The following is a 27,532-nucleotide window of genomic DNA, read 5'->3' as shown; positions in this document are numbered from 1 at the left end:
GGAGGAGACATTGGAACACATTCGGTGTAATGTGCACCCACCTTTACATGCTGTGCATGTACCATACCATATGTGTTCTCATATCTGGATGTGTCTAAGCTCCGGACAGTCCAGTAGTGTCCATAGTGGACATTTAGGGAGCAGGGGAGATGGATGTATTCACGGACTAGTAATTTAGCCTTTTGCACACTGCCATGTCTGTATTTCAATCCACAAAAAAACGGATCTGCAGAATACAGACACCTTCCATGTGCATTGCATATTTTTCTCGCTCCATCAATAGAAAGGGCTATTCTCATCTGCAATACGTACAAGATCAGGAATGTTCTAGAATTTGCGGAACGAAAAAATGGATCCACAAAAATCACTGATGTGTTCATGTCCCCATAGAAATGAAAGGGTCAGTGTGCGATCCGCAAAAAATCTGTTGTGTGCATGAAGCCTAATAGCTTTGTCGTGACCGGCAGAAAAATGACAATAACTGCAAATGTTTTGAGAACATTGTATTTTTGAGCATATATACATTTTTACTACATGAAAACCCCCAGAAATGACCTAGAAATGTAATATTTCTGTATTCCCATATGAATAGTGAACACACATTACCAAGCATTTTATTCCAGTTTTCTCATGGTTGTATAAATTGAATATCCTTGCAAAGTAAGTTGTCTTTATTTTGGCGTTCAAGATGTTTGATCATTTATTATCGTGAGACTGGAGTTGCATACAGGATCCTCTGCAACGCCATAAGTTGGAGTCCAGTAATAATGCTTCCTGAGACCATGAAAGAGTTCCGCAAGGTAGACGCGACCATCAACCATATACGGCCGTACATCTGTTGAGGAGGTATTCAGGCGACCACTCAAGAGAAGCTCTGAAAATGCCTGAAATGATACACACAGGTTACCTGGGTTCTCTCGGTGTCAGAACTGTATCTTAAGAAGCAATAGTGCATGGTCTAAAGAGTCTGTCCATGAGGTCTGCTGTAAACTGAAATGAAGCTCCTTCAGGGCATCAGAAGGTTGGGCCTTCAAGACCAAAACATATTCGCCATGTATTAAGGAATCAGAAATGAGCCAGTTTGGTAATTATTCCTTTTTTATTATCAGAGACTGCCCTTTTTTATTCTTACAATAAGATGAGAAGACATAGTAGCTGACATTTCACTTTTGCATTAGCTGCTGATGTCATTGATAATCATTGTGCAGTGGAATGAAGCACTGCTGGAGAAATACATGAGGACTAAAGACAAAGGGCAGACGAGCATAGGAAAAATGAAAGTATTTGGCATTAGTTCATTGAAAAATGTATATTCCTTGTAGTTTCAATAAGATCTTTTCAGCAAACTATAGAGCGCAGTGAGTCTCTAATGCTTTGCACACACAGCTACTGTCTAGTATATACTGTATATTCAGGGCATATACCCCCAAGGAAGGCTTGTAACGGATGCCATATAGTGGCATCTGTCACCCAAAGGACCCAAATAAAAAAAAATGTGTATAATGAGTGTTGTACAATTTTTGTTTTTGTGCGGCCAGACGGTGTAAGAGAGCATAGTCTTTTCTCTACAAAAACGGTATTCCAACACATAGTGGCCAGATGGTGGCCAATATAACACTAGACGGCCCCTTATTCAAAGGAAGGCAGTTGCAATTGCATTGCCCATTAAAAACAATTCTGGAGTATCTATTCTTATGACTATGTTGTGCAATTACTCTATTTATTCTTATTAGAATTTTAGGAATGAATTGGCAGTAGTCTGCAGTAAAGGTCCTACTGGGTATTACTAGTTGATGGTGTGTCCCTGCACAGTCTAATTTGGATTGGATCGTGTCAAGCTGTTCAAGGACACCCCCCAACTGGTAACATCCAGATGGACTTATATTACAGTAGGAAAATTAGAGGATTGGTACAACACAGAGTCCTGAGGATTCATGCTCCAAAATTACATGAGGAATGCAAGCACTCGGCAGAATAGACATGTCAGGATTGGTAACAGGTCCTCTTTAACAAAAACTTTTTCACCACTTTACTTCCACTCAAGTTTCATTGTATTGTTGAATAAGGAGCAAGGATGTGCACCTCTCAGACTATTGAGGAATGACTGTAGTCCACTCATGATGCTTCCCTCCCCTTTTATGTACAGTTATTATTCAGTAGGGGTGTATCAGATACCAAAGCCATACTTTATTACAGCCCCTGATGAGATCCAGAAACTAATACTTCATATAAAGTTACTTTCTTAAAGGGACACTGACAGGCCCAAAAAGCATATTTAGGTATATATATGACAGTACAGGTCATATAAAGGGTATTAGAATCATCTAAGTATCCCCCCTGTCCACCTTATAAATACAGTAAAAAGAAGTTTTATAACCTGCTTTCCTGGTGTTCAATCTGCCTAAGGGGCGGTGTTTCATCTCAACTTGCGCCCAGCCAGCCTCGCCACAACTGCCGTTTGAAGCGCCACCCAGCTCATCAATATTCACTTCGCTGGGCGGCTACTCTAAAGAGCTGCTGTGCCGGGTGCATGCGCATTAAGCAGAGGCTGCATCGGCCTCTGGGAATCAGACTGTGCGCAGGCGCGATGCGATCCCGGCCAGTGAGGGTGCCGGGCGCATGCGCTGAAGATGGCCGGGGACACTAGTAGCCGCCCAGCGAAGTAAATATTGATGAGCTGGGCGGCGCTTCAAACGGCAGTTGGGGGAGGCTGGCTGGGCGCAAGTTGAGATGAAACGCCGCCCCTTGGGCAGATTGAACACGATGAAAGCAGGTTATAAAACTTCTTTTTACTGTATTTATAAGGTGGACAGGGGGGATACTTAGATGATTCTAATACACTTTATATGACCTGTACTGTCATATAGATACCTAAATATGCTTTTTGGGCCTGTCAGTGTCCCTTTAAGGCTCTCAAATAGTTTACCAATCTAAAAAAAGTTATAAGCAACCCAAATGCAAACAGTACACATACCGTAGAGGCCTCTTCATCCAGTATATTCCCCCAAATGTAGATGTATTGCAGTCCTTGGTTTAGTTGAATTGCAGCTGCCAGGGCCTTGAGACCTTGTCCAGTGATATTGTTACTTACAATTGCTAACCTAGTATTTAAAACAAAGAATAATGTCAAGATAAATCTAAAAAAAGGTATCAAACTATACCTCCACTTTTACATGGTGTTATGCACATTATATCCATTGATTAGCAATAATCGTTACACATTCAAAGCAGCTTCCTGATTAATTGCTGTGGTCCCCAATGAGGACATGCCCGTAAATATGTTCAGTCATGTACAGTGCGATCGCTCTTAGTAATGCCTGCCTGCTACTGCTGGCAAGCAGCACAATATTTTCTTCCACCTAAAAATATACAGACTAAACAAAAAATAGGTCCCATGTAAAAAAAAAAAAAAAAAGAGGGTGCATTAATACGTCCGTCTGTATGGAAGTATATTATAGATGAAATATGAAATGTAATACTAACGCTTTGAGGCGGCTATTATATGACTGAATGGCTTTGGTGAGGTAGATTGCACCTTCATCTTCCATTCTGTTTGATGTCAGGTCTAAAATCTCCAGTGTCGTATTCTTCTTCAGTAGTTCTGCTAAGCACTTGACACCATCACGGGTTATTTTATTGCTGAAAAGGTAAAACCAAAGCATATTTAGTCAGTGGAGAAGATGGGAGGGGTTGAAAAGTGTTTACTGCAAAGAACCCAGAACACTTCACTGTTAGGGACCGCCCAAGGGACACCTGGCATTGCAATTTGTGACAGATTAAAACCTTTTTCTCAGTCATGCTTGTACTTGGAACACCCACATATGCATATTTACCTATCTAGTGCTTTCAGCAGTTTTGTAGGTTCAAAACTGCTGACAGATTCCATTAACGCAATATTATTTATTATACACACTTATATAGCGCTACTATATTCCACAGCACTTTACAGACATTAGCATCAGCCTGTCACCAATGGGGCTCACAATCTAAGGTCCCTATCAGTATGTCTTTGGAGTGTAGGAGGAAACCGGAGTACACGGAGGAAACCCACGCAAACACGGGGAGAACATACAAACTCTGTGCAGATGTTATCCTTGGTCAAATTCGAACCCAGGACCCTAGCGCTGCAAGGTAACAGTGCTAACCACTGAGCCACTGTGCTGCCAAGTCCAATATCACATACATATAGCATTAAAGGGCCTCTGTCACCCCCACTAAACTAATTTTCACTGAAAGAGAAGACGTCATCGGCGCAGGCGCACTGAGGGAGTGCTGAGGAGGCGAGCCTCCCTATCTCAGAGCGCCTGCGCCGAATCAACACAGGCGCGCGATTTTTGAAATGCTGACAGGGCCGGCCGGAGGAGGAGATCACGGCTGGCCCTGTCAATCAACAGAAGGAGGGGGCGGTTTTCTGCGGCTGCTATCAGCAAGTAAACGCCCTACTTGCTGGTAGACAGGTAATTAGCATATCTTAAAAGTAATTTTTTTGCTAAATCTACTGAACGAAAATTATTAATAACATAATGTACAGCTATATCGCAGGATAGGGATTATAAGTACACAAAAAAAAAAATGAGTTTAGTGGGGTGACAGAAGCCCTTTAAGGGATGTATGGAGAGAGCTCACTTGCTGCATAGGTGTATAATCCAGCAGGCAGCAGCTGGCAGGGTCCAAGATCAGCGATGATGCCGATCCTCGTCATTTAACCTCAGACACTGCGGTCAATAGCGACTTCAACATATGTGGAGCCCACGCTGCAAAACTGTAGGGCTCTAATTGGTTCTCATGACAGCCTGGGGTATTCTGAAAGTTCCCAGGCCTGTCAAGGCCAACTGCCTGAAAAGCAGTGCGCAAGATACCACTTCTCAGGAAGGCTGCCCGAATCTCATAGACTGCAATAGTATTCTACTGCAGTCTATGGGAGACGTGATCAGAAGATCGCATGTAAAAGTCCCCTAAAGGAACTAAACGCTTCAGTGTAAAAAGTGTAAAGGAAAAAAAAGGTTAAAAAAATTAAAACGTAAAAATTCAACTCACCCCTTTCCCAATTTTACATAGAAAACTAAATAAACAATAAAAACAAATATAACAGGCATTGCAGTCTGAAAATATCCGAACTATTAAAATATCAAAATATTTTTCCTGAGCGCTGAATGTAATGGAAAAAAATAAAAATAAAATGCGATTCACCATTTCTCGCTCGTATCGTTGGGGGACACAGGACCATGGGTATAGCTGCTGCTGCCGCTAGGGGGCGACACCAGGCTAAAAAGTGTTAGCTCCTCCTGCCGGCTATATCCCCTGCAGCCTGGAGAGAGCATATTGTTTTTTAGCTTAGAGTCGTTTCAGCGTACCAACGCACTGTTTGTTATTCCTGACGGTCCCCGCAAGGGTTTGGCAGCCTCCAAAGGAACGATTGCCAGGTGGATCCGCTTGGCCATTGCTGAGGTGTATCGCTCTCTGGGTAAGGCTCTGCCACTCCGTATCACTGCTCACTCGACCAGGGCGGTGGGCGCTTCTTGGGCCCGTTTACACCAGGCTTTCGCTTTGCAGCTGTTGAAGGCACACGTTTACCAAGTTCTACCAGGTGCATACCTTTGCCGCTCTAGGTCGCAAGGTCTTGCGGGCTGCGGTATGTTAGACTACCGCAACTGTGTCTTCCATGGGTGTGTGGTTTCTTCCCTCCGTGTGGAATGCTTTGGAACGTCCCAAGGTCCTGTGTCCGCCAATGATACGAGCGAGAAAACAAGATTTTTGTAAAATTTCTTTCTCGCTGAGTTCATTGGCGGACACAGCTCCCACCTGCTGTTTTTTTCTCAAATTTTTGTGACGGCCGTTGATTAACTGGTAGGGTTCTCAGTTTTGGGTTCGGACCCAGTGATCATTGTTATGCTATTTCTTTTCTCATTTCTTTTCCTCCTACTGCTTGTGCACAAACTGATATGCTGGAATAGCCGACGGGAGGAGTTAACACTTTTTAGCCTAGTGTCGCCTCCTAACGGCAGCAGCAGCTATACCCACGGTCCTGTGTCGGCCAATGAACTCAGCGAAAAAGTTGAATAAAAAGTGATCAAAAAGTCGTATGTAACCTACGGTAAGATGGTACCAATAAAAACTACAGTTCGCCCCCGCAAAAAAAACAAGCCCCCACACAGCTCTGTAAATATAAGCAAAAAGATAATGGTAAAAGAATATGGAATCGTTTATTTTCAACTTCACCCCACAAAGAATGTTTTCCTGTTTTCCAATACAAGTTATGGTAAATTAAATGGTGCCGCTAAAAAATACAACTTGTCCTGTAAAAAATGTGGCTATTTGAACAAAAAACTTTAAAAGTTGTGGCTTTTAGTAGGTAGAAAGGAAAAATTTTAACTCAAAACCAAAAATGGGCTTGGTCCTTAAGGGGTTAAGGAATTCAAAGAGGACTTACCCTAATATAGGCTACTAGTAAGGCCCCATGCACACGACCGTTGTTGTGTTCCGTGTCCGTTGTTCCGTTTTCAATGGGTCCGTTGAAAACTTGGATAATGCACCGTTTGTCATCCGCGTCCGTGATCTGTGTTTCCAGTCCGTCAAAAAAATATGACCTGTCCTATTTTTTTCACGGACAACGGTTCGCGGACCCATTCAAGTCAATGGGTCAGTGAAAAAATACGGATGCACACAAGATTGTCGTCCGCGTCCGTTTTTTTCCTATCATTTGCAAGGCAAACTTGACTTAGATTTTTTTTCACTTTCTTTCATGTCTCGTGATCCTCCAAAAATCAAGGAAGACAAACGGGAACAAAAACGGAAACGGATCACGGAACAACGGAACCCCGTGAAAAAATACTGTCGTGTGCATGAGGCCTCAGGCTTTTTGCTGTGAATATCACAAAAATTATGCAATACCCCAACAACTGGTGTAAGTCAACACATGTGGACACAGCCTAAGGGAGCATTCACATGACCGTGTTGGTTTTGCGGTCCGCAAATCACGGATACATGTGTTCCGTATGTCTTCAGTTATCTTTCCCTTCCTTAAGTCCGTATAATACGGACGTGGTGCTTCCGTGTGTCATCCGCTTTTCACGGTCCGCAAAAAACTGAAATGGGGTTTCCTAGAATGTTTTCAGTCCAGGGGTCTGCAAAAAACAGATGACATACAGATGCATTTCCATGTGCTATCCGTTTTTTACGGACCCAATGACTTTCCCTGGGGCCACGGACTGCAATTTGCGGCCAAATATAGGACATGTTCTAAAATAAACGGACACACGGAACGGACAGCACACGGATGACAATGAAAGGCATTCCGCAATTTTTGCGGACCCATAGAAATGAATGGGTCCGTGCATTATCCGCAAAAATTGCGGAACGGACAGGGGAAAAAAAACACGGTCGTGTGAATGCTCCCTAAAGGCAGGTTTAGATGGGCTGATGGAGTGACCAATTGTTGGGAACGAAGCGTTCCTTCCCGACAGACGGCAGCTGCTCGTATGAAGACAAGGGATCACTATAGAATCATTGTTTCTGGGCAGCAGATCGCTGTTTAGAACGACAGGATCACCCGATGAACAAGTGTATTGCTCGTTTATTGGGTGATCGGAGGCACATTTAGATGGCCAGATTATCGGGAACAAGCGTTTTCAGGAACAGTCATTCCTGATAATTTGGACGATTATTGGTTCGTCTAAATTCACCTTAATTCACACATTGTTTTATCAGTGATTTCCATTAGGGTTAAGAGAAGCGCGCTTCAGATTGTAGATCCAAAGACGCTTCATTCAAAACTTCATTTGGGATGCTGTACGGAGACCTGCCTTCGTACAGCATTCAAATGTATGGGCTTCGCGGAGGTGAAATTCGTTATGTCCGAAGTATCGCAACACATCGTTGAATAACTTCGGACTTCGATTATTCAACTTGTAAACCATTTTAAAACTGGGTATTGAAGCAGACTTCGGACACCAGTTTTAAAATGGTATTCAAGTTGAATAATTGAAGTCCGAAGTTATTCAAGAAAGTCTTGCAAGACTTTGGACATAACGAACTTCACCTCCTTGAAGCACATTCATTTCAATGCCGTACAGAGACGGGTCTCCGTAAAGCATCAGAACGAAGCTTTGAATGAAGCGACTTCGGATCTATGATCCGAAGCGCGCTTCACTGAACCCTAATTTCCATCAGTGATTGGGAGCCAAAACCAGAAGTGGAGGCCACATAGATGAGGTCTGATGGAAATATGTGCACCTGTTCTGTGTTTTTGACATGCACCTAGTTTTTGCTTACAGTCACTGATGGAAAACAATGACCGAACAACGATGTGTGAACGAAGGCCTAAAACTGTGTAATAGTACAATAGAAAGCATGGGGCACAGTGAATATACAACTGATCAATATCACATTAAACCTCACCAGCTCAGATCAAGATATTTTAGAGTTTGGTTTTCATGTAAGGCTTCACAAAGACGCTCAACTCCAGAATCGGTCATGTCATGTTTTGAGAGATGGATCTCCTGCAGAGTATTGTTCACCTTTAACATCAGAGCTAAGTGAATGCTGGTATCCTCCTGGAAAAGAAGAAATAGGGGTACGTAGATGTGTACTTTAAAATTCACTAAGAAGCACCTTTCAGTCTGACTAAACTAAGTACCTACCTGTAAAACATAGAATAAAGGGCGGTTTAAATTTATTGATCTTATCGAATTGTTTTGCTTCAGGACTGAGGCAAATGCTATCAAGCATTGTATACCCTGTAAAGATAAATGACATAAAATCATTACAGGTACCTAAACCTTCAGCTCCATTTTGTTAAAACCTATTGTAAATGTGATAAAAAGAATATTTCTAATATACGTTTTTTTTTTACTCTAGCGGTGTACTGGAGTACGGATTCCCCTTGGGCCGCACTGAACAATGTATAGGCAAAAGCATTGCTGTTCCTGTCAGTACCAGTTTCCGCTCGCTTAGAATCTGACATAGGTGGGCCACATGCAGGAGGAGTGATGTGCCATGCGTGCTCCTGCACAAGCTCTGCTCGGCTAATAGCCTGTATACCACGTCGGTGCAAGGAAGGAGCTCACATAGCACATTGCTCTTCCTGCCTATGCCCGCTCTGCTAAAGCGTCTCTTTTTTTGTTGTTGATGTTTTTGCTTTTCTTTTTCATTTCAGCAGTACTATACCACTGAAAATTAAGAACAAAATTTTGCCCTTCTGTATAAGTCAACACAACTGATAAGACCTCCTATACAGATAGGTATTCCATGGTCAGTTTACTGCTGCTGTGAAGAGATGTTATCTGATGGGTAATCCTCGTTATAACAGTAGGTATAGCATTGGGATAACAGCATGCCAGCTCTGTGGTTCTCTTGCTAGGTCTAGATGCCCACAACAGAGAATTGCATTGAACACTGTGAAATCTGATGCTTTATTTAAGTCACTACAGGGGGTTCTCTGGTTGCAGTCAATGGTCTGACTGAGAGAGTTAACAGTGCTAAAAACTCCAAACAAAGAGGAAGTTAAAGAACCAGGACGAGAACTTAAAGTGGTTTTGCCATCTCATTCAATGGGGGCATATCGCTAGGATATGCTCCCATTGTCTGATAGGTGCGGGTCCCACCTCTGGGACCTGCACCAACAATGATAACGGAGCAGGGAAATGAACGGTGGGTGCACTGCGCATACGCAGCCGCCCTCCATTAATTTCTATGGGGCCACCGAAAATAGCAGAGCGCTGGCTGATGATCTATACGAGTGTATTACTGTAGTGCAGCGGCGGCATGAAGAGCACGGCGTCATAGCGACCAGGCCGGGATACCACCGACCGCTCACGTCCGTGTTCCACGACAGTGTGCATGAGGCCTAAGTGCACTGTTAATTCTTTCATGTGTCTAATGTGTCATTACAAAGCCAATGTCACACAGGTCCATATGCTTCTATTTTATAGACATGTAGGCACTCCAGTAGTTAATTAATTATTTGGAAAGCTGCTTCATATTCATTTTAAATGCACAAGATCAATAAAAATGGTTAAACATACATAGCGCAGTTTCTGGATCAATGCTTCAGTAGCCAGATGTTTCTTTGATTTAAAGGATTTGCATATTTCCTTTGTGAAAAACATCATCCAAATATACAGCAACCATGATTGCAGCTGTGCCTTATTCTGTAATCAATTACTACCCCATAAGGCCAAGTTCACACTTCAGTTATTTGGTCAGTTTTTCTATCAGCTGTGTTGGGGGAGAAGATGGCTAGAAGGTTGGAGGAGTGTTTAAACTAGGGACTGGGGGGGGGTGAGGGTAATTACGTTATAGGATGGGATTACCGGGGGCAAGGTAATGGGACTGGGGGAGAAATGGAAGGAGGGACTAGAACAGCTCAGAAGGAAAAGTGTAGGGTACAAAATATACATAAACCATTTGTACAGACGGATCCGCTCCTATAATGCAAACAATGGTATCCGTTCAGACGGAACCGTCTGCATTATATTTTACTAAAAAAGTCTAAGTACAATTTGTATTCAGACGGATCCGTCCAGACTTTACATTGAAGGTCAATGGGGGGCGGATCCGTTTGAAAAATGCACCATATTGTGTCACCTTCGAACGGATTTGCCCCCATTGACTTCTATTGTAACTCTGGTCGGATCTGTTTGCCTCCGCACGGCCAGGCGGACACCCAACGCTGCAAGCAGCGTTCTGATGTCCGCCTGCTGAGGGGAGTGGAGGACAGACGGTGCCAGACTGATGCATTCTGAGCGGATCCGCATCCACTCAGAATGCATTAGGGCTGGACGGATGCGTTCGGGGCCGCTTGTGAGAGCCTTCAAACGGAACTCACAAGCGGAGCCCCGAACGCTAGTATGAAAGTAGCCTTAAATGTATGTATACTAATGCCAGAAGCCTGACTAATGAAACTGGTGAACTGGAATTAGTGATGTGTGAGGAGGACTATGACATAGTGGGAATAACTGAGACATGACTGGATGATAGCTATGACTGGGCGGTTAATGTACAGGGTTACAGTCTGTTTAGAAAGGATCGCCAAAGAGGGGTCTGACTTTATGTAAAGTCCTGTCTAAAGCCCACAGTCCGAGAAGATATAAGTGAGGGACATGAACATGTGGAGTCACTGTTGGTGAAAAAACATGGAGGCAAAAACAATAACAAATTACTAATAGGAGTTTATTATAAACCACCTAATATACCAGAGTCCGCAGAAAATCTGCTACTAAACGAGATAGACAAGGCAGCAAATCTTAATGAGGTGGTTATTATGGGGGACTTCAACTACCCAGATATAGAATGGGAAACTGACACTTGTATATCTCATAAAGGAAAGGGGTTCTTGGCAATAACCAAAGACAATTACCTCCCCCAACTGGTTCAGGACCCGACTAGAGGGACGGCCATACTGGACTTAGTATTAACCAATAGGCCTGACAGAACAACAGACGTGCAGGTTAGAGGACACCTGGAAAATAGTGACCATAAAGTAATAACCTTCCAATTATCATTCAAAAGAGTGTTTCTTCAGGGAGGAACAAAAATACCAAACTTCAAAAGAGCTAAATTTAGCCAACTAAGAGAGGCCATAGGCCTAACTAACTGGGACAAAGTCCTCAAAAATAAAAATACAGCCACAAAATGGGATATTTTTAAAAGCATCCTAAAATCTATCTTATGGGAATAAAAGGTTAAGGAACAATGTGGATAAATAGAACCGTAAAGAAAGCAATAAATGACAAAAAGAAAGCATTTAAATCACTAAAACAGGAGGGTAGCGAGGAAGCACTGAAAAACTATAAGGAAAAAAATAGAATATGTAAAAAACAAATAAAAGCAGCCAAACTAGAGACCAAGAGATTAATTGCCAAAGAGAGCAAAACTAACCCTAAAATGTTTTTCAATTATATAAATGGTAAAGACTATAAATCTGAAGGTGTCGGACGTCTACAGAGTGATGAGGGGGGAGTCGCAGAGAGCGATGAGGAGAAAGCAAAGCTATTCAATATTTTTAATAAAATGAGAATGCTTGGACTGGGAGAAAATGGCTGTATGTGGGTAAGTAACTGGCTCAGTGATAAAAAAAAACAGAGGGTGGTTATTAACGGTACACACTCAGATTAGGTCACTGTCACTAGTGGAGTACCTCAGGGGTCAGTATTGGGCCCTGATCTCCTCAATATATTTATTAATGATTTTGTAGAAGGCTTGCAAAGTAAAATATAAATTTTTGCAGCTGACACTAAACTGTGTAAAGTAATTTACACGGAAGAGGACAGTATACTACTACAGAGGGATCTGGATAGATTGGAGGCTTGGGCAGAGAAGTGGCAGATGAGGTTTAACACTGACAAATGTAAAGTTATGCACATGGGAAGGAATAATGCAAGTCAGCCGTACATACTAAATGGTAAAACACTCGGTAACACTGACATGGAAAAGGATCTAGGAATTTTAGTGAACAGCAAACTAGGCTGTAGAAACCAGTGTCAGGCAGCTGCTGCCAAGGCCAATAAGATAATGGGTTGCATCAAAAGGGGCATAGATGCCCATGATGAGAACATAGTCCTACCACTTTACAAATCATTAGTCAGACCACACATGGAGTACTGTGTACAGTTCTGGGCTCCTGTGAACAAGGTAGACATAGCAGAGCTGGAGAGGGTACAGAGGAGGGCAACTAAAGTAATAACTGGAATAGGGGGACTACAGTACCCTGAAAGATTATCAACATTAGGGTTATTCACTTTAGAAAAAAGACGACTGAGGGGAGATCTAATTACTATGTATAAATATATCAGGGGTCAGTACAGAGATCTCTCCCATCATCTATTTATCCCCAGGACTGTGACTGTGACGAGGGGACATCCTCTGCGTCTGGAGGAAAGAAGGTTCGTACACAAACATAGAAGAGGATTCTTTACAGTAAGAGCAGTAAGACTATGGAACTCTCTGCCTGAGGAGGTGGTGATGGTGAGTACAATAAAGGAATTCAAGAGGGGCCTGGATGTATTTCTGTAATATTATTACAGGATATAGCTACTAGAGAGGGGTCGCTGATCCAGGGAGTTATCCTGATTGGAGTCGGGTTGGAAATTGGCTTCTACCTCACAGGGGTTTTTTGCCTTCCTCTGGATCAACTTGCAGGATGACAGGCCGAACTGGATGGACAAATGTCTTTTTTTGGCCTTATGTACTATGTTACTATGTTATTGTCAGCCAAAACCAGGTGCGAGTCAAAAGCACAGATGCAGATCTTTCAATTATACCTTACCTCTGAGTAGGCTTCACTACTGGTTTTGGCTGACAATTAGTGGTGGAAATAACTGATCAAATAACTGAAGTGTGAACTTGGCCTAAGGGCCCTTTCACACCTGCGTTATAGTCTTCCGGCATAGAGTTCCGTCGTCGGGGCTCTATGCCGGAAGAATACTGATCAGGATTATCCTAATGCATTCTGAATGGACAGTCCGTCCTTCAGGATGCATCAGGATGTCTTCCATTCCGGAACGGAACGTTTTTTGGCCGCAGCAAATAGCGCAGCATGCTGCGCTTTTTGCTCCGGCCAAAAATCCGGAACACTTGCCGCAAGGCCGGATCCGGAATGAATGCCCATTGAAAGGCATTGATCCGGATCCGGCCTTAAGCTAAACGTCGTTTCGGCGCATTGCCGGATGCGACGTTTAGCTTTTTCTCAATGGTTACCATGGCTGCCGGGACGCTAAAGTCCTGGCAGCCATGGTAAACTGTAGTGGGGAGCGGGGAGCAGCATACTTACCATCCGTGCGGCTCCCGGGGCGCTCCAGAGTGACGTCAGGGCGCCCCAGGCGCATGGATGACGTGATCGCATGGATCACATGATCCATGCGCATGGGGCGCTCTGACGTCATTCTGGAGCGCCCCGGGAGCCGCACGGACTGTAAGTATGCCGCTCCCCCGCTCCCCACTACTACTATGGCAACCAGGACTTTAATAGCGTCCTGGGTGCCATAGTAACACTGAAAGCATTTTGAAGACGGATCCGTCTTCAAATGCTTTCAGTACACTTGCGTTTTTCCGGATCCGGCGTGTAATTCCGGCAAGTGGAGTACACGCCGGATCCGGACAACGCAAGTGTGAAAGAGGCCTTAGACAGTTTATTTCCTAAGCTTGGACATACCAAGTCGCAGTCACCAAGGTCCAGTTCTTCAAGAGTTGAATTTATCTGCAGCATTGCAGCAAAGAACATTCCTCCCTTGGTCCCAATTTTGTTGCCCGTCATTCTTAGGCTTCTAAGAGTGTCATTTCTCTGTGAAAGAAATATCAAAAATGGAACAGCAATGGAGTCATGCCACTTTAAAAAATTTATTTTTCAAAGTTCTTTATTTTTTAAACATATTAAAACATAATAAACACTATAAAAAAAATTGCCATAGCTGTAATCTTACCGACCTGCAGAGTAAAAATAATACATATTTTTTACTGCACAGTGAACACTGTAAAACTATGACGCAATTGCGTTTTTTTTCTTCAATTCCACCTCATTAATAATTTTTTTCCCAGCTTCCCAAAACATTTTATGGAATATTAAATGGTACCATTAAAAAGCACAAAGTGTCATGCTAAAAACCAAGCCCTCGTAACAGCTATGTAAACAGAAAAATTTAAAAGTTATGGCTTTTGGAAGGCAGAGAGTAAAAAAGGAAAATGCAAAAATTAAAAATGGCTGCGATGGGAAGGGGTTGAAATGCACTTGATTTATTACAGTGGGTCAGGTTGTGTAATAAATCTGGTGCGTGTTTAGACTGCCTGTCTAAGTGTATACCATTGATTGGCTGGCCTACTTTGTGGCACATTTAGGGCTTATTCAGACAACCGTATGTGTTTTGTGGTCCGCAAATTGCGGATCCGCAAAACACGGATACGGACCATGTGGGTTCCGCATTTTGCAGCCAGCCCTATGATACAAATGCCTATTCTTGTTGCAATTGCGGACAAAAATAGGACATGCTCTATCTTTTTTGCGGGGCCGCTGTCCGCATCTCTTGAGGCCCCATTGAAATGAATGGTAATTTGCAGACTGGATGCGGATACATAAATACGGTCATCAGAATGAGCCCTTAGGGTGCACTCCCACGCTGTGGATTTTGTTACAGAAATTTCCTCAACTGAAAATCTGTTCCGTTCACCTGAATGAGGCTTGCAGAAATCCATGAGCTTTCCACCCCATTTCAAATGAATGGAAAAAAAATTCAGTCGTGGAAGTTTCTGCAACAAAATCCACAGCGTGTAAGTGAACCTTTTAGATGACAACATTTTGTCGCAATTTAGGCCTTGCATAATTTCCTCTGAAGCCCTGCCCCTTCTTGATAAGCCACACCTTTTTTTGAGAAGGGGAAAAAACTGGAGAAAACTTAATTTGACCAACTTGTACCACTTTTTTTAGACAGATTGAAGTGACATATTAGTAAATCTAAGCCAAGGTTTACTTACATGCAATGCTTTAGCAATTTGTTCTGCACCATCTGTTTCAATGTCATTCCCCATAAGATTTAAATGAGAAATCGAGCAACAGTCCTGAAACAAACATAATTATTGTTAACTTCTTTAAAAGAATTGTTCAGTTTAGGCCCATTTTCCTACAACGTATTAGTGGGGCCCTATTCAGAATCTTCATTTTTGGCCAGAATAGAGAGCGCTCACAAAGAATGTCTCTCACTCTGGAGGATTCGCCCTGTCCTGCATTACACAGGCGGCCAGTTGATCTGAATGTGTACCGTGTAATGTTTAATTTCTTCAGTGGTGGCGCCGCAAGGAAACTGAACACTTACTGACAGCTTTCCCTGCAGATTACAGCCAATCACTGGGGGTCCTGGCAGGCAGGCACTTTATGATCAGCTTATTCTTATGTACAATTAAATATACCGACAGTGCATAACACATGCATGCCTTTAATCTGCTTCTTGCAACATACCTGAAGAAATCTGGCGATATTCACGGCACCATTATTGGTCAAGTTGTTGAATCTAAGATCAAGATCTTTATAATAAAAAAAATATATAATAATAATAAAATAAATCTTCTAAACAGAAAATGAAAATTTGAAATGACCCATAGATTGGCAATAATATTAAAGGGGTTTTCCATGGATAATTTTTATTTTAAAGGGCCAAAAAATTCCGGCGCTGCTCCGGCCCCAGCAGCTCTGCACTTCCTGTCCTGGTTCAAAATACCAAAAGTCCCAGGAAAGACCCACTTAACCAATCAATGGCTGAGGCGGGCCGCCACTAAGCCCAGAGATTGGCTGAATTGGTCTATTCTGGCATTTCCAGAGTATCATGCCGGGGAAGGAAATGGAGAGCAGCAGGGACCAAAGCAGTAGTGGGTGGTCAGAGGAGCTGAGTATGACTACTTAAATTCTCCTTGGAAAACCCCCTTAGGGCCACTTTCACATGGTCAGTATTTGATCAATATTTTTTGTCAGTATTTGTAAGCCAAAAACCAGGAATAGAACCAGCAAAGAAAAAGTATTATGGAAAGATCTGTGCCCCTTGTGTGTTAGATAGATAGATAGATAGATAGATAGATAGATAGATAGATAGATAGATAGATAGATAGATAGACAGGCAGACAGTGCTGCCCATAATTATTCATAACTCTGGCAACTTTTGACTTAGTTACTTTTATTCAACCAGCAAGTAATTTTTTTTAAGGGAAATGACATAGGTGTCTCCCAAAAGATAATAAGACGATGTACAAGAGGCATAATTGTGGGGAAAAAACATTTCTCAGCTTTTATTTACATTTGAGCAAAAAATACAAGATGTTCCGCATTGTGGAAAATCTCAGAGGATGTGGTCGGAAGCCAAAAGTGACACCTGTGCTGGCCAGGAGGATAGTTAGAGAGGTGAAAAAGAATCCAAGGATCACCACCAAGGCCATCCTGGTGAATCTGGGCTCTGCTGGTGGCAATGTCTCAAGGCAGACAATCCAACAGACACTGCACACTGTTGGGTTCCACTTCTCCAGATAAGGCACACAAAGGCTCGCTTGGCCTTTTCAAAAGCTCATCTGGACAAAGAAGAATACGTCTGGTCTTCTGTGTTATGGTCAGATGAAACAAAAATTGAATTGTTTGGTCACAATGATGTTTCCATCATTTGGCGTAAAAAAGGAGAAGCCTTCAACCCAAAGAACACCGTCCCCACTGTCAAACATGGTGGTGGGAACCTAATGCTTTGGGGGTGTTTTTCAGCCAATGGACCAGGGAACCTAATCACAGTAAACGGCACCATGAAAAAAGAGCAATACATGAGGATTCTCAATGACAACATCAGGCAGTCTGCAGAGAAACTTGGCCTTGGGCACCAGTGGACATTTCAGCATGACAATGACCCAAAACACACAGCAAAAGTGGTGAAGAAATGGTTAGCAGACAACAACATTAACGTTTTGGAGTGGCCCAGCCAGAGTCCAGACTTGAATCCAATTGAGAATCTGTGGAGGGAGCTAAAGATCAGGGTGATGGCAAGAAGACCCTCCAACCTGAAAGATTTGGAGCTCATTGTTAAAGATGAATGGGCAAAAATACATGTGGAGACATGCAAAAGCTGGTCTGCAATTATAGGAAGCGTTTGATTGCTGTAATAGCCAATAAAGGCTTTTATATTGATTATTGAGAAGGGTATGAATAATTTCCACAATAATGCCTCTTGTACATCATCTTATTATCTTTTGGGAGACACCTATGTCATTTCCCGTCAAAAAATTACTTGCTGGTTGAATAAAAGTAACTTTAAGTCAAAATTTGCCTGGGGTATGAATAATTATGGGCAGCACTGTAGATAGATAGAATGAGATAGATAGATATATAGATAGTATCTATCATTTATTTATGTATAATATATATTTATATATATATACATATATATATAAGATGCAAAGAGAGAGCAGCAGCACTGTGCAGGTGTAATCGGGTGCAAAAATCCTCTGACCTTAGGCTGTTCGGTCAATATGGTTGTAGGTATTGCAAAAACGAGGCAGCACTCCAGGATAAAGTAAAAACGACCTTCTTTATTCCCCTGTGCAACGTTTCAACTGCTCATTGCAGTCTTTTTCAATACCTACATATATATATATATATATATACAGTACAGACCAAAAGTTTGGACACACCTTCTCATTCAAAGAGTTTTCTTTATTTTCATGACTATGAAAATTGTAGATTCACACTGAAGGCATCAAAACTATAATTTAACACATGTGGAATTATATACATAACAAAAAAGTGTGAAACAACTGATTACTGCTTTGCACACTCTTGGCATTCTCTTGTTGAGCTTCAAAAGGATTTCTTGCCTTATAAATGGGGTTGGGACCATCAGTTGCAGTGAAGTCAGGTGGATACACAGCTGATAGTCCTACTGAATAGACTGTTAGAATTTATATTATGGCAGGAAAAAAGCAGCTAAGTTAAGAAAAACGAGTGGCCATCATTACTTTAAGAAATGAAGGTCAGTCAGTCCGAAAAATTGGGAAAACTTTGAAAGTGTCCCCAAGTGCAGTCACAAAAACCATCAAGCGCTACAAAGAAACTGGCTCACATGCGGACCTCCCCAGGAAAGGAAGACCTAGAGTCACCTCTGCTGCGGAGGATAAGTTCATCCGAGTCACCAGCCTCAGAAATCGCAGGTTAACAGCAGCTCAGATTAGAGACCAGGTCAATGCCACACAGAGTTCTAGCAGCAGACACATCTCTAGAACAACTGTTAAGAGGAGACTGTGTGAATCAGGCCTTCATGGTAGAATATCTGCTAGGAAACCACTGCTAAGGACAGGCAAAAAGCAGAAGAGACTTGTTTGGGCTAAAGAACACAAGGAATGGACATTAGACAAGTGGAAATCTGTGCTTTGGTCTGATGAGTCCAAATTTGAGATCTTTGGTTCCAACCACCGTGTCTTTGTGCAACGCTGAAAAGGTGAACAGATGGACTCTACATGCCTGGTTCCCACCGTGAAGCATGGAGGAGGAGGAGGTGTGATGGTGTGGGGGTGCTTTGCTGGTGACACTGTTGGGGATTTATTCAAAATTGAAGGCATACTGAACCAGCATGGCTACCACAGCATCTTGCAGCGGCATGCTATTCTATCCAGTTTGCGTTTAGTTGGACCATCATTTATTTTTCAACAGGACAATGACCCCAAACACACCTCCAGGCTGTGTAAGGGCTATTTGACTATGAAGGAGAGTGATGGGGTGCAGTCACCGGACCTGAACCCAATCAAGATGGTTTGGGGTGAGCTGGACCGCAGAGTTAAGGCAAAAGGGCCAACAAGTGCTAAGCATCTCTGGGAACTCCTTCAAGACTGTTGGAAGACCATTTCAGGTGACTACCTCTTGAAGCTCATCAAGAGAATGCCAAGAGTGTGCAAAGCAGTAATCAAAGCAAAAGGTGGCTACTTTGAAGAACCTAGAATATGACATATTTTCAGTTGTTTCACACTTTTTTGTTATGTATATAATTCCACATGTGTTAATTCATAGTTTTGATGCCTTCAGTGTGAATCTACAATTTTCATGGTCATGAAAATAAAGAAAACTCTTTGAATGAGAAGGTGTGTCCAAACTTTTGGTCTGTACTGTATATATATTACCTTTCTATCTATTGCAAAGATGTCTGCCATATTAGTGAGTTTTCCATTTTATGAACAGCTAGTTAAGGGTTAACCATAGTTACATTTATGTTCTTGAGCGTTCCAATTATAAAAGACATTCCTTCCTAATATCGTTTTCATGAAGCTGAACAGATAATGGCCTTGGCTATACTTTGGCATGAGACCTATCTGAGATACACATCTATTATAAGAATGTAAGACTACTTCAGGCTGAAATTCTATTGCCTGAGGTTCTGAGGAACAAAAGAACCCTGTTTAAAGGGGTTGTCCGGGTTCAGAGCTGAACCCGGACATACCCTTATTTTCACCCCGGCAGCCCTCCTGAGCCTGGCATCGGAGCATCTCATGCTCCGATGCGCTCCAGTGCCCTGCGCTAGATCGCGCAGGGCACAGGCTCTTGTGTTTTCAATAACACACTGCCGGGCGGTAACTTCCGCCCAGCAGTGTGTTCGGTGACGTCACCGGCTCTGAGGGGCGGGCTTTAGCTCTGCCCTAGCCGTTTTACTGGCTAGGGCAGAGCCAAATCCCGCCCATCAGTGCCGGTGACGTCACCGGGGTTCCTGTCAGCCCCATAGAGTGCCCCGGTACGTCACCGGAACTCAGAAAAATGCCTTTGCCCTGCGCGATTTAGCGCAGGGCAAAGGAGAGCATCGGAGCATGAACTGCTCCGATGCTCATGTCAGGGGGGCTGCCTGGGTGAAAATGGAGGTATGTCCAGGTTCAGCTCTGAACCTGGACAACCCCTTTAAGTTATAGCTTGTTTTCATTCGTGTGCATTTGGCAAAGGCTACACGACCACACTGGTCATGGCCAGGATTGCTGAGCAGTGGTGATCACATAGAAGTGAATGGGATCGCCGCGGCAGTCGCAAGAAATACAACACCACTGTTGCAAGAAATACAACACCACTGTATTGTAACCACCCAACAATTGTTTTAGTATCTATCTATTTGTCTGTATAATATCTATCTATCTATCTATCGATCTATCTATTTGTGTCATTCATACAAAATACTTAAAGGGAACCTGTCACCAGGATTTTGTGTAACGAGCTGAGGACATGGGTTGCTAGATGGCCGCTAGCACATCCGCAATACCCAGTCCCCATAGCTCTGTGTGCTTTTATTGTGTAAAAAAAAACAAAAACGATTTGCTACATATGCAAATTAACCTGAGATGAGTCCTGTCCCTGACTCATCTCACATACAGGACTCATCTCAGGTTAATTTGCATATGTATCAAATCGTTTTTTTCACACAATAAAAGCACACAGAGCTATGGGGACTGGGTATTGCGGATGTGCTAGCAGCCATCTAGCAACCCATGTCCTCAGCTCTATTCCCAAAATCCCGGTGACAGGTTCTCTTTAAAAATTACTTACTTGTTATGTAACTATTTTGCTTCAATACACGGGAAATAGCAAGAAAATCTTCATCTGTAACACGTTTAACAGCCACTAGTCGATTATTTCCACAGATCTTCAGTGCAGATATATACTGCCTAGAAAAATGCATTGCTTAATTAATAAGCCAGTCTCTGCATTTTCATATAAAATGAATGATACATAAAAAATAAAAAAAAGCACACAAAATATTTAAAGGGGTTGGCCACTTTCTGGTCACCGTGGAACAATACAGTCCTGATCAAAAGTTTAAAGAGGACTTTTCACTACAATAAAAAATCTAAACTAAGCATACAGACATGGAGAGCGGTGCCCAGGGATCTCCCTGCACTTACTATTATCTCTGGGCGCCACTCCGTTCTCCCGGTATAGGCTCCGGTATCTTCATATGTTCGGCTCAACTGGGTGGAGCTTGCCGGCATCTCCTTCTCCCAGGCTGTAGCGCTGGCCAATCGCAGCGCTCAGCTCATAGCCTGAGAGTTTTTTTTTTCTCTCAGGCTATGAGCTGAGCGCTGCGATTGGCCAGCGCTACAGCCTGGGAGAAGGAGACGCCAGCAGGCTCCACCCAGTTGAGCCGAACATATGAAGATACAGGAGCCTATACCGGGAGAACGGAGCGGCGCCCAGGGATAATAGTAAGTGCAGGGAGATCCCTGGGCGCCGCTCTCCATGTCTGTACGCTTAGTTTAGATTTTTTATTCTAGTGAAAGGCCCCCTGTAAGACCACTTAAAAAAAGATCATATTTAGCATGGCTGGATATTAACAAGGTTCCAAGTAGAGCTTCAACATGCAACAAGAAGAAATGGGAGTGAGACAAAACATTTTTTGAGCATTCAATTTAATGAAAACAACGAATAAACTGAAAGTTTAGGACCACACCTCCAAAAAAAAACTAAACCCCCCCCCAAAACAGAAATCCAACTTTCAAGCATAAACTCAGTAATGAGTAGCTCCCCCATTATTGTTGATCACTTCAAAAATTTGTTTCGGCATGCTTGATGCAAGCATTTCCATGAGGTGAGTGGGAACATTTCTCCAAATGGTGAAGACGGCCGCACGAAGGCCATCTACTGTCTGGAACATTTTTGAAAACTTCCCTTGCCATCCATCCCCAAAGGTTCTCAATTGGATTTAGATCAGGGGAACACGCAGGATGGGCCAAAAGAGTGATGTTATTCTCCTGGAAGAAGTCCCTTGTCCTGCGGGCATTGTGTACTGTAGTGTTGTCCTGTTGAAAAACCCAGTCGTTACCGCACAGATGAGGGCCCTCAGTCATGAGGAATGCTCTCTGCAACATCTGGACATAGCCAGCGGCCGTTTGACGCCCCTGCACTTCCTGAAGCTCCATTGTTTCACTGAAGGAAAAAGCACCCCAGACCATTATGGCGCCCCCTCCACTGTGGCGCGTAGAGAACATCTCAGGTGGGATCAGGACCATCAAGGTTAAATTTTTTCTCATCAGAGAATAAAACTTTCTTCCACCTTTGAATGTTCCATGTTTGGTGCTCTCTTGCAAAGTCCAAACGAGCAGTTCTTTGGCGTTCAAGGAGACCAGGTCTTTGAAGACGTTTTTTGTTTTTGAAGCCCTTCAGTCTCGGATGCCGTCTGATGGTTATGGGGCTGCAGTCAGCACCAGTAAGGGCCTTAATTTGGGTCGAGGATCGTCCAGTGTCTTGACAGACAGCCAATTGGATCCTCCGGCTCAGTGCTGGTGAAATTTTTTGGGATCTTCCACTTGACTTTTTTGTTCCATAACCCTCAGGATCATTTAAGAAATTCCAAATGACTGTCCTACTGCGTCCCACCTCAGCAGCGATGGCTCGCTGTGAGAGACTCTGCTTATGCAGTTCAACAACCCGACCACGTTCAAAAATACTTTTTTTGCCTTTGCCATCACAACGTGTGACTACCTGACAGAAAATGACAATGAATCCACATCTTGGCACAGATTTGGCCTTTTAAAGGCATGTGGTCCTAAACTTTTCATCAGCTGAAAAACAGTCTGTTTCAGTTTAATCGTTATTTTCAATGAATTGAATGCTCAAAAAATGTTTTGTCTCACTCCCATTTCTTCTTGTTGTCTGTTAAAGCTCTACTTGGAACCTTGTTAAGATCCAACAATGTAAAATATGATTTTTTGCCATTTTTCAAGTGGTCTTAAACTTTTGATCAGGACTGTATGTATGTAAGATGACTATATGGCACTTACTCATATATGCTTTGTTGATATTCTGTGCCGTTTGCTATATTTGTTGGGCTAATCTGCTGCACTGTCCGCAAAGCGGTCCTGTCCATCAAATAGCTGCTGATGGAGGGTCATGTGACCAGACTCCAATAACACACACTGCACCTGCACTAAACTCCCACCAGTGCAAGTGCAGATGGCAGGTGCTGTGTATCTGAATGGAGTCTGGTCACATGACCCACAGCAGCCATTTTATGGAGAGCACAAAAGAATTGGCCAACAAGGGGGCATGCCTTATGAAATATAGAAAATGGAACAGAATGTCACCAAAGGATATGCTAATAAGTGCCATATAGTCATCTTATATACAATACAGTGTAGTATGATGTTATACCAATCATTTTTATGGGTTAACAATAGCCAGAAAGTGCCCCCCCCCCTTCCTTTCCACAAGGATTTAGATCAGGCATCTCAACCTGCGGCCCTCCAGCTGTTGCAAAACTACAACTCCCACAATGCCCTGCTGTAGGCTGATACCTGTAGACTGTCCAGGCATGCTGGAAGTTGTAGTTTTGCAACAGCTGGAGGGCCGCAGTTTGAGATCCCTGATTTAGATTATTTGGTAACTATACAAAACATAGCAGAAGGTTTCTGTACGTGCCTCAGCCCATACTACAATGTAATGTGTTACATGGAATCAAAGTTCATTCAACAATCAGGACATTATTAGGTAATATAAGGGCACTTACTCTGGCTGCACAGCTTGTCTCAACACTTCTTCAATGAAATGGTTAACTGGTAGGTGTAATTCTGCACATGCCATGATGTACTGCTGGCTCAGACCTGTAGGCATGGCTATGATTACTGGTAAGATTACAGGTCCCTGTGCAGGTCCCTAAGAAAGCTGAGGACCTAGAAGAAACAGAAGACACTTCTTTTAGAAACCATAGTGATCATACGAATATCTGTGAATTGTGAAGATCAGGAGTCAAATGGTCATTTACTGCTGCAATTACTGATTTTGTGGAACTCACGGCAGTAAACCACAATATGAACACTGTGTGTAAGGGTTAATATCGGCTACTGTGGTTAGTTCTCGTGCTTCTAAACTTCTAACATCTTTGATTTAGGCTTCATCCCCGCGGCCGTATCCATTTTGCGGTATTCTAATCGCGTATCCACAAAATATGGATGCGGTCCATGTGCATACCACAATCTTCTTGGGACCTACTGTAAAAATGCCTATTCTTGTTAGCAAGTATCAAAATCCCAGACAACCTCTTTAAGACACCTCCTGAGCAGGGGACTCCCCTTGTTGTCCACTATCTTGGGCATTGGCACGCATCAGAGATGGGCTTCTAAGCACACTGATGCCACTGATTGCTTTGTTTCTCATATTATTCAGTAATATCACTTATTATTCACATAGCAATTGTGTGTGAGCCTAGTTATTCCCGTATCCCGGAATCCAGTGTAAAACACCCATACTGTGTGAATAACCCCCATGTGAGAACATGTGTGAAAATGCCCCTGCTTCATGACCACATAACAGAAAACAGGAGGTCAGAAGATGCATGTCCAACTTGTGTGTCCTTATACTGTTTTCATCTGGCTTGTAGCCCCCCCCCGCTAATTAATCTTAAATCATCTTTCAATTTAGCTGCATGTGGAGGGAGAGATAAGTGGCTGCCAGACACCACTAGTGCAGCTTATCCACGTGGGAAAATGACCAGGGAGAATGAATTACAGCATGTCAAAGTCTTGCTCTCCCTAATGGCAGATGAAAGTGGCATGGACGTAACTATAGCCATAGCAGCTGCTAAAGGGCCCTAAGGCTTAGGGGGCCCCAGTGGGGTGCAAGAAAAGATTTTCTTTTTAGAGGGTAAAAAGATTTTTAGCGATTTTGCACATATACCTTGGTTCTCCTCTATGCAGAAAATCTTTTTTGCAGCTTTTTTAACTGTATATTTTAGAATAAGCATTTTTATGTTTTCCAAGACCCCCAGAAATTTCTATGAGAAAAATGCCTTTCCTAAAGCATGCTGCATTTTGACAAAAACACTAAAAATGCACAAATGCAAACCAAAAAGACCATACAAAAAAGGCTTTGTCAGTAGCAAATTTTATAAGTCACTATAGACTTTAAAGAAAATCTGCCACCATGAAAATGCAGTATAATCTGCAGGCAGCATGTTATAGAGCAGGAGGAGCTGAGCAGATTGATATATAGTTTTATGGGGAAAAGATTCAGTAAAACCTGTATTTTAGTCATTTATATTCCTGCCCATTCTGGGCTTTGAAGTCAAGAAGACATCCTACCAGTGACTGACAGCTCTCTCTGTATACACAGTCATGGAGGGAAGGCTGTCAGTCACTGATGGGACCAACTCCATGAATTCAAAGCCCAGAATGAGCAGGGATATAAATGAATAAAATAAAGGTTTTACTGAATCTTTCCCAATAAAACTATATATCAATCTGCTCAGCTCCTTCTGCTCTATAACAAGTTGCCTGCATCTCAGATACCAGGTTCCCTTTAAACTAAAGGTAACAAAAACATGTGGCGAAAAAAGGCCACAAAAAAGCGGCAAAAAAAAAACTGTGAAAAATGACAAAAAAAACTATATGTCAAATCAGCCTAATAGGCTCCTGTTCATAAAAACAAAAATAGATATTTAAAGGGACTTTCCCATCACAGACAATGGGGGCATATTGCTAGGATTCGCCCCCATTGCCTGATAGGTAATATCAGGCAATAGGACCCACAACTATCTCGTAAACGCAGCCGGCAAAGTCTTGGCTCAGCTATTTCCGTTTAGCTACAGTACATAGAAATGAATGGGAGCGGTGGCCGTGCGCTCCCATTCACTTCTATGGGGAGAGCGCTTGGTGGTGGCCGGACCCGGGAAACCCGGGGTCTTCCAGCCATCACTTTTCTCTCTCCGTTCTTGATATAGGTGCGGTCCCATCAGACAATGGGGACATATCCTAGCGATGTGCCCCCATTGTCTCTGGTGGGAATACCCCTTTAAGAATGGGATTCCATTTCCATCCATCCGTGATTGATAAAAGGCAGCATGTATCTGGAATTTTCATCATGGGCAGAATACCGCCAACCACCTGTTGCTGGTATCTGTTTTTTAGGCTCTCCTATCATATGGCGCTTATGTAGATGCATAAATCTGTCATTGACTCCAACTGGAAAGAAAACAATACCACTATATTGCATGCTATAGGGGTTTCTTTGCGGAATTGAAAAGTGTAGGCTTCATTTACATCAGCATTGGAGGTTCAGTTAGAAATCTCTGTGGCAGACACAATAGTGCAGGATGCAGTAAAATGACGGATACCATGATTGAAACCATTACAGTCAATGGGATTTTTCAGGCGCCCATGGCGTCCGTCGCATGACTGATCCAGCACTGCTGTAATTTTTGTTGTTCTGCTACTGTAAGCATAACAATGGAAAGAACGACGTAGGTGTGAACTGTAGTCAACTAGGCTTTGTAAAACGGTAAAAAAAACAGGAAGAAATATCTGACGCACTCCACCCAGATGTATGCTATCGGCATGTGCCGCTCCATAAAATGGATACATTCAGTGCATACACCAGGAGCATTTCCTGTAGATCCCAGAGGTATCTCCTAAGAAAGAGAACCATCTCACCAGCGCCACCTATTGGACGTGGCTCCCTCTGAGTCAAGAGCTGACTTTCCATGGAGCCTTGGGATTCCACAAGGGAATATCCAATATACAAGGCAGATATCCATCTGTAGATAACTGTTTCAGGGTGCCTCCATACAGGACTAACATAGTAACATAGTACATAAGGCCGAAAAAAGACATTTGTCCATCCAGTTCGGCCTGTCTCTTTAAGGAGATTCACCCCCCATCCAGTTCGGACTGGTCTCTTTAAGGAGATTCACCCCCCACCCCCTTCTTAGCTGCCTATATACTAAATGTGAACCATGCACCCTGTTTTAGTGGGTGTCACACGTCCTACCCCTATGCTGCTAATATGGGAGGAGTATACTGTAGTTATTATGTATTCCTGCCACTAGGTGTCACTGAAATTCGTGCAGTTGCGCCCTCTAGTGCAGGGGTCTTGGGGCATCTATATGGGGTAATGAACACTGCTGAACACCCTTTTCTTGCATTTATAAAGTAGGTGGTAAGGACCGGGCTACAGCCGGGCAGTCTCCACAGGGAGACCCCCATAATAAGAGGAGTACGTACCTGGAGTTACGGCGGCGCGTGCAGCTCCGGCCTGTCTCTCCTCCGCTGACTGTTGTGCTCCGGT

At 43.0% G+C, this 27,532-nt stretch overlaps 1 protein-coding gene across 1 annotated transcript; it reads right to left on the bottom strand.

Moving 5' to 3' along the window:
• Positions 1–453: 453 nt before the first annotated feature.
• LRRC34 (leucine rich repeat containing 34) lies at positions 454–27,504 on the bottom strand. The gene is made up of 11 exons (XM_044292036.1): positions 27,469–27,504; positions 23,982–24,144; positions 21,026–21,144; positions 15,944–16,008; positions 15,463–15,546; positions 14,150–14,278; positions 8,640–8,735; positions 8,398–8,552; positions 3,484–3,639; positions 2,975–3,101; positions 454–884 (listed from the first exon to the last, which is right to left on the bottom strand). Exons 2-11 carry the CDS (start codon positions 24,083–24,085, stop codon positions 684–686), a joined length of 1,236 nt encoding a protein of 411 aa, XP_044147971.1. The 5' UTR covers positions 24,086–24,144; positions 27,469–27,504; the 3' UTR covers positions 454–683.
• Positions 27,505–27,532: the final 28 nt, after the last annotated feature.

The sequence above is a fragment of the Bufo gargarizans genome, chromosome 4 (assembly GCF_014858855.1).
Source record: "Bufo gargarizans isolate SCDJY-AF-19 chromosome 4, ASM1485885v1, whole genome shotgun sequence".
Taxonomy (NCBI): domain Eukaryota; kingdom Metazoa; phylum Chordata; class Amphibia; order Anura; family Bufonidae; genus Bufo; species Bufo gargarizans.
Note: the sequence above shows the minus strand (reverse complement) of the source record. Positions and strands in the feature narration are given on the sequence as shown.